General features: G+C 47.0%; 1 protein-coding gene across 1 annotated transcript in view; it reads left to right on the top strand.

Moving 5' to 3' along the window:
* Positions 1-6,078, top strand: part of ATP8B2 (ATPase phospholipid transporting 8B2) — a 71,457-nt gene extending 65,379 nt beyond the window's left edge. Inside the window, exons 25-28 of the mRNA XM_050913400.1 lie at positions 745-990; positions 1,847-1,985; positions 3,868-3,998; positions 5,857-6,078. Coding sequence (XP_050769357.1) covers positions 745-990; positions 1,847-1,985; positions 3,868-3,998; positions 5,857-6,078 — 738 coding nt within the window. The remainder of the gene's footprint in view (positions 1-744; positions 991-1,846; positions 1,986-3,867; positions 3,999-5,856) is intronic.
* The last annotated feature ends 1,920 nt before the right edge of the window (positions 6,079-7,998 follow it).

The raw sequence follows: 7,998 nt of genomic DNA on the forward strand, positions 1-7,998 counted from the left end.
GGAGGAGATGGTGTATTATCCTCATTTGGCCTGTGGGTTTCAGTGTGTGATGAGACTTTTGGGTTAGGCTGCTGACTACAGTAAAAGCTGCCATTGCAACACCCCCCTGAAGTAGTCACTTCTTACTAGCTGCATTCCTGAAGCCTGACAAGCGACTTTTTAACGACCACACGAAACAATGAATGAACTAGATCTCTGAAGCCAGGTCTTCCAGGCCTTTCTAGTGGAAGTCTTTCTGCAGTAATTTCACGTACACTTTTCTACCTCATTATTACTGTTCAGCAAGACATAGGAGCAATAAAGCTGTTCCTATATGCCTTTTACAAGTTAAATAAGTAGGAACTTGCTACTCTGCAGTGGTTCACAGTGTTCAGCTCTGGACACTTAAGGGATCCAAGTCAGACAGCCTTGCCTGTGTGTGGACCCAGGGGAGGTATTTTCCAGTCCTTAGCTTCCAGGCAACTCTCTGGAGACCAGACCATGCAGTCTGTTTAAGATGAAGTGTACGTTCACTTTTTTTGCAGCATTTGTCAGTTTTCTCAGCACAAGAAAGGTGCAATTCAACATGGAAAACAAGTCTAGGTGATCTTGGGATATGGCATGCTAGTCAGCACAACTGAGTGAATGGTGTGCTAAGCCTTTTCTCATGGAAATGCATGTCACAGGGACATGGCAACCTAAGTGCTCTTGTGTGGTCAGTTGCTTAGGTGCCAGCAGATCTGACCATCTCCCCTCTGCTTTCAGGATGTGGATGATCGTTGGAGCATGCTGTTTCCTCAGCTATATGTGCCTGGCCAGCAAAACCTCTATTTTAACAAAGTGGTGTTTGTCAAGTGCATGTTGCAAGGGATCTACAGTTCCCTCATTCTCTTCTTCATCCCCTATGGGGCCATGTACAATACAATGAGAAGTGATGGGAAGGCCATTGCTGACTACCAGTCCTTTGCACTGATGGCCCAGACCTGCTTACTGATTGTGGTGTCTGTACAGGTAAGGCATCCCAGGTGATATTTTTAGGAATTAGTTGTTGTTTTATGAAGGCAGCATCTGGGGGCCACTTGGGATCTTGATAGCATTGTATTTGCTGCTGCATCTTGCATTCTTGCAAAAAAAAGTCTCTTGACACCAGATTACTCAGTTCAAGAGAACAACAGATTTATATGTTATGAAAGATCAGAGTGACAGGAAAGCAGAGTCTTTGCCTTGGGAAGTCTGCAGTCATAGCAGACAAAACAGTTAAGGTTGGGAATAGAGAAGGACTCATTCCAGTTTTACGGAAAGGGTGTGAAGCACAGGACTGTCTGCCTGCTATCAGGCAGTCATTTATAGGGTCTCCATTATGGGGCTGTCTCTGTAGCCTGGCCTCATGCATGATGCAGATGCTAGGCCTGCATTTGCTGGAAGAAACAGCTAAGGCTCGGGTGGTACAAAATTCAGATGGTACTAGCAGGATGAGAGAAATTTCTTGAAAGAAAACAGTCAATCACACCTCCCTAGGTAATGGTTTCTGCTGTCTGAGGTCTTGTAGGCTCCTTCTCCTAACTTTCCATGCTAGATAACAGCTTGGGGGTGGGGACATAAGCGTGGCTCATTTGAACTTAGTATCCTGTCTCCAGTACTGGCCACTGGTGAATGCTTGAGAAGAGGGCAACAACAGGACAAACGTAGTAATGCTTGCCTTGAATAGTCTCCCAGCATCCTGTGATGTGTGGCTTGGTATTTCTCGAGACTTGAATGACTGACAGTCTCGGGGGCAGGTGTACAAAGCAGACAACAAGCTGTGTTCAGCACAGGTCTGCTAAATAATTAAGGCACTGACAATAGCTGTATTGTTCCATTCTTTCAGATTGGCTTGGACACCTCTTACTGGACAGTTGTGAACCAGTTCTTCATCTGGGGCAGCCTTTCTGTTTACTTTGCTATCACCTTCACCATGTATAGTGATGGCATGTACCTGATCTTCACAGCCTCCTTTCCCTTCGTTGGTAAGCCCTGGGACAAATCTGCATTGCGCTCAAAATGGGCATACTGCGGGGCTTAAATCTGTCGAGTATTTCTAGTACATGTTATTGCCTCTCTAGAAAAAATAGCAGAACATATTGATTGCCTTTTCTACCAGAAATGCCAGTGTATTTCTGAGGGCTGCTGGGAATGCTTATTTTGAATCCCATCCATCCAGGTGAACGTGTGCCACGTTGACTTCCTTGCGTAAGAATGCACATTCATATGCAGCCACAGGAATGGTCCTTTAAATAAACCTACTGAGCTGGCTGGAGTGCTTTCTGCCGCTCTTTTATATTCTGTTTCCAGGTGTCCAATTCTTACAGATATCTAGGAGCATTTTTTTTGCAGAAGGATGCGTGTTCTTTTGTAAATAAGTTAACATGCTGTAGGAAAGCATACAAGTACAACATCCAGTTAGACATGAGAAAAATGCCATGTGATTATGGTGAGACTTCAGCCAGGTTAAATGGCAAATTCCAAACAAAAAAAATCCCAGTGACGACCAGGTCTTTGGAGTTACTCTACGTAACAGATTTCTGAACACATGCAAAAAGTGAAGGATAACATAAAAATGAGTCCGTCTCCTGAGACTTTGACCAGGAGGATGATGAAAGCTTAGCAGAGTAATTCAGATGTTAATAGCTCTGTGCATCCATAGCCAATATTGATACAGCATTGTTATGAGACTCTACTTCTGAAATCCCAACACTTCTTGTTTCAAGTCTCAGATTGGTGCATTAATCAATGCCTTTATTTCTGGATTAATTGTTATGCCAAGACTTGTTCTGCCTGTCTTTACTGCAATACCAAGGTGCTTGGCCATTTTAGAAATATCTGAGATGCAGGTCAGTTGTTGCAACGTATTTTCCAAGCAGATGGTCACATCCACTCTAAGATGGCTTTTAGCATCAGAAATGCTGAGTGAGAGAAGACAGAGTGTCTATTCTGTTTCCAAAGACAGGTGGTAACTCACTTGCCAGGGATATCTCTATCTGCTGCTCTCTTGGTACTATGTAGGTCAAATTAGCCATAATGCTGAGGGTCGCTCAATAAGGCCTCAGTCTGAAACCATTTTTAAGGGAATTGTTTCTAGTCTGGACTCAGACAACTTGTTTACTTTAATTTCAGTGGAGTTGTATTACAGCAGAATTTGGCCAACTGAAAAGAAAACATTCAGCAACTTTACTGCCAACAACAGCATCATTAAGCCCTGTAATGAGGGTTTTGCAGACTGTTTGTTCTATCTTACATTCCTTCAGTTTTGAGGGAGCCAGAAGTGAGCACTTTGGTTTCAGAGAAGGCGGCAGTGTCACGCCAGCACATGGCAGTTGCTCTGCCAATACACCCATCAGGCTACACTGTCCATGCAGACACCCAGAGCAACACATGTTCCTCTCGTAAAGGGCTGTGATCCTATCGTCTGCTGGGCAGTCAGAGTCAGTACTCCATATGCTTCAGGAAATGGTGCTGGAAAGTAAGAAAATAGTACTCCTCCTTTTGTACTAGAGTCCTGGCAAAAGGTGAGAGGGCTGGACTGCTGTTGAAGAAGGTCTCCTGAACATTTATATCAATCCTTTGCAGTGATTTGACTCTTTGTAAAGAGAAGAGGCATTTACTCTGACATCCTTGTCTCCCTGAGTTGTTGCTGCAGTTGTGTCTGGACGTTGCATTTTAATTTGCTCGTCTCAGACAGTGATATTGGTATTGCTGTCCTCTCTACAGCAAGCTGATTTCACTGTTGGAGATGGTGTCTGCTTTATATTTTGGTCTGTTTGCTTTGGAAATCACAGAGAGTGAAAGGTTCAGGTGAATGATGGTGAGAGGTGCTGCTGTTATGGTTTTAATCATGCTTTTGTTTTTCAGGTACAGCTCGAAACACCCTCAGCCAACCAATCGTGTGGCTAGCAATCTTCCTCAGCATCACCCTCTGTGTGCTCCCTGTAGTTGGCTTTCGATTCCTGAAGGCTCAGTTAAAGCCAACTCCCAGCGATAAAGTAAGGAGATATACGTTATTAAACCAGAAATCCTGCTTACTATCACCTAAGCTTACCGTGGAGCCATATTGCATGGGCCTGGCATTGCTCAGAGTGTATGTCCCTGTAGGTGCAAGTGCTGCCATCCGTCTGTCCCTCAGTCCCTTGAAAAGGAGGATTGAATTTGGTTTTTGGCACAGTTCAAACCATCTGCAGCTGGGACCAAGGCTGAGATTATTTAGATGTGGATTAGATCGCACTGGAGCAAGGAAACTGCACTATTTTTAGATGCAGGGTTTAAGTGCTGTGGCTCAGTGGCAAAGGAGTGGCGTGTTCCTCCTGCCCTGCTGCCGTACAGTTTTTAGCCTGGCAGACCGCAGCCCTTCACCCTCCACCCAGGCGTACGTGTTTGCTGGGCATTTTTTTACTTCAGAATTCACTTCGTTTGTAGCCAATGGTTATACGCCCCCTCTGAAACCGGCTGCCCTCCCATCCCCAGGAATACGAAGATGAGGCCATTAGGGCAAGGAGAGGCTGGGAGCGATGGAGTGGGCAGAGAATGCACAGCTCAGTACAGCCAATGGGCCCCCTCCAGAAAATGAGCATAAACACAGCTCCCCGGGCTGGCTTTCAAACAGGAGCATCTGCTAGATGCTGCTGCCACCTGGTGCTTCCTTCCTCTTCCTGCACTGAGCTGCGAGAAACGAGTGTCTCTGAGCACAGCCCCAAGGGCATGCACCTCAGTGCTGCTCAGTGGCTGCCCTCATCATCCTTGGGACGTCTGTGAAGCTCCCCAGGTGCTCCAGGACAGCTGGAGAAGGAGCGAAGTGGAATTCTCAGCCCTTGCAGAGGGGGTAGGTGGGTGCTAGAGAAGACTGCTAGGAAGTAAGGTCCTCAGGACGCAGCTAGAGGCAGCTCAGGTCTGTAAAAATGGGCTGACTTTACCCTTCAGTTGCATAGAAGTCCGACACAGCCGTGGCCCAGAATCCCAGCCTCAGTGCTTGAGTTGACCATCTCTCTATAGTGCAAAATCACTTTACTTTTCTACCTCCTCTGCGAAGTGAATTGTCACAGGAGAGGAGTGTTTGGGTTTCCTGCTGTACAGAGATCCCCAGCTGGCAGTGTGAGAGGAACTTAAATACAAACCTGATGCTTAGAGAGGCCAAGTACCTACAGCTGCCACTGTCCCAAGCAGGAATGACAGGGGTGCAGTGGCTGGGGATTCTGCCAAGCCACTGGCACTCAGTACTGGCCTCCTGCCTTTGACAGCCCCTTTCTGAAAAGATCCTTGTCCGCAGATGATCTCGGTGGCCACGTGGGAGCAGAGAGCCTGCTACCTGCAAATAAAGTGCATTATTTCATTCCCTTCTGCTAAGGAATATGAGAATCTACTGATCACCATTCTCATCTCTCAGCTTTTAAATACTGGCGATTCCCTTTAGTAGTCTGTTTTCTATATTAAGTAAGCCAATTTTTACATGTTTTCTCATTTGTTTTCTGGACTTTTGACTATTGTTGAGATGATTTCCACAGTTTGGGTTATTTGGCTGAAGGGCCTGAAAGAGCTGCAGTAATACCCCAACCCAGGCATCACAGAGCTGTGAGGAACAATACACTGAAATCATCCCCTCCCATGACTTACAGATGACACTCCCATTAACGCCTTTTAGAATAAGATTGCCTTTTCCTTTTACCAGGCTGCCATCCTGTGCTGCCAGTTTCAGTTCCTGCTCCGCAGTCCCTCCTGCCATCCCCCTGTTTTGTCAATCATTTTTGGCTTTGGATCCCTGCTTCTGTTTCCCTTTCTTTGCTCCTCTTTTACTGTGCCTGTGAATAATGATGCACTTCCCACTTTTTCCATCTTATTTTCTGATTTCAGGTTCTGCTCAAGATCAAAGAAGCCAAAAAGCGGCCACCTCCACCCTCACCCAAGAGACGCCTGCGTCGGACCAGCACCCGCCGCTCCGGCTATGCCTTCTCCCATCAGCACGGCTTTGGAGCACTTATTATGTCTGGGAGAAACATGCGGCCAAAATCACCTTTTGCCACAACGGGAACATTTTCACCAAATAGTGACAAACATAAACACAAAGGACTGTAAAAAAAAAAAAAAAAAAGACAAAAAAACAGCAAACCAAACCAAAGTAAAGGGCTGTCAGGAGAGGAGGCTGCACTCCCTGCAAAGCACTGAGCCAGTGGCTGCCCAGAGCTCTGCCCTCTGGGCTACCAAATCAAGGACCTGGGCCTTTCCTTTCACCCACATGCACGCTGTGACTCCAGCTTCTCTTCCAAAGACGTGTGCTGCTGCCGGGGAAGGCGGGCAGGGTGAATTAGAGCTGTTGTACGGTATCCCAGAGGGCCTCCCTGGAACAAGAGACAACATGCTGCGGGAGGCATCTCCGCGCCCTGAGATTGTTGATAACGCTATTTTTTTTCCTCCCTTTAACTACATACCTCAGAGCAAAACGAAGTCCAGGCTGAGGAAAAGGCCAAATTGGCGATGTCTTTCTCATTCATGTGCCTTTGTTTCTGTCATGAATCCACTCTGGGCTGTATTACTGGGGTGACAGTACTGACCCCAGGTTTGCCTTAGGTCCAGCCACACAACCCCCAAATCCCTAATCTTTGTAATATGTGTAATTTTGTAGCCTTTTGGCTGTACACAGGCACTTTGGAAGGCATGAGTTGGAAATAACCTCCTTCCAAACTAACGGTTAATCCAGTTTCTCAAGAGATGGCCAGTGCTCAAACACCACCCTCTTCCTGCATCTGCAGTCGGGAAGTGCTGCAAGCTCAGAGAAACCCTTAGTTGGTCAAGGGACAAGGACTTGACATTCATCAGCCTGCCCTGTTTTATCTGCATTGCAAATCTGCTCTTGTAAAAGATCATTGTCCTCCGAGCCCTCTCAGGTTTTGTAGCTGGGCACCAGCCATTTCATTTAGACTTAAATAAAAGAGCAGAAGCAGCTCAGGCTCCCATACAGATCAAGCCATAAACCCTGAGAAGCCCCTGTCATGGTTAGGGCTCATCCGAGCTGCCAGCACCAGGTGTCTCTCCCACCAGAACAGGCTGAGGCACACGCACATCTGACTTGTTGGAGATCACGCAGGCAGTATCAAGAGGCAGAGATGCTATTTCACGGCTAGGGCAGGGCGTCCTGCCCTTTACTCCACCAGTGCTGTCGCTCAGTGTAAGGGACGTAGTGTGACCTGGTGGCTCCCTCACCCGCCCTGACGAGTGGTGTGGTCAAGTTTCGGAGGAACTCAGTGAGGGCTCAGGGGCCTCTGCAGAGTTTCTCTGTGCTGGCTAGTATTTTATTTGGGAACAGTTCATCTGTCAACCATGGGTTGCGGAGAGCTGAAAATCCTATCAGTCTGGCTGCCAGCAGAGGGACCTAAGATGCACAGACACAGCCAAAGCCACGGTGATCTTGAGGGACTGGGATTTGCTCGCTGTTTTGTTATACCAGCTCCATAATCAGCGGGGTTACTGGGTGGAAGGCCAGCGTGGCAGCGTGAGAGTCTGTCCTGCCAGCACTGCTGAGCTGTCTAAATGGAGCTTTTTTGTGCAGAGGACTAAGCAGCCTTGGCTGTTCTATTTTTTTCAGCTCCTTTATACAAATTTAGACTCCTTCCTTGCTTTGAATTGGATTTTTTTTGCACAGTAACCATCTGGTATTTATTGGGAGCTCTCTGCCTTGAGTCTCTGAGCTATCGGTGGAGGCAATGTATGATGGCAACAGGCCAGCTATGTCCCTATTTCATCCGGCCTGGGTATAACACCTTGCTGCCTGTGGTCCCAGTTTCAGCAGTTACTGTGTAAGATTGTTTAAGCTCTAATAGAAGGTTTCATCTCCCTGGGTTTGACTCACAGAAAAAAAACGTCTGTTGCACCTGCTGCTTTGGGAGGCTCGTTGCAAACTGTGGTATTAAATTTCAGCCTAGCCAGTGCAAACCTAGAGCTGGGACTGGATACAGACTTCAGCAGCCAGGAGCTGCTTGCTAGGGAAGGAGCAAATTC

The sequence above is a fragment of the Gymnogyps californianus genome, chromosome Z (assembly GCF_018139145.2).
Source record: "Gymnogyps californianus isolate 813 chromosome Z, ASM1813914v2, whole genome shotgun sequence".
NCBI classification, from domain to species: Eukaryota; Metazoa; Chordata; class Aves; order Accipitriformes; family Cathartidae; genus Gymnogyps; species Gymnogyps californianus.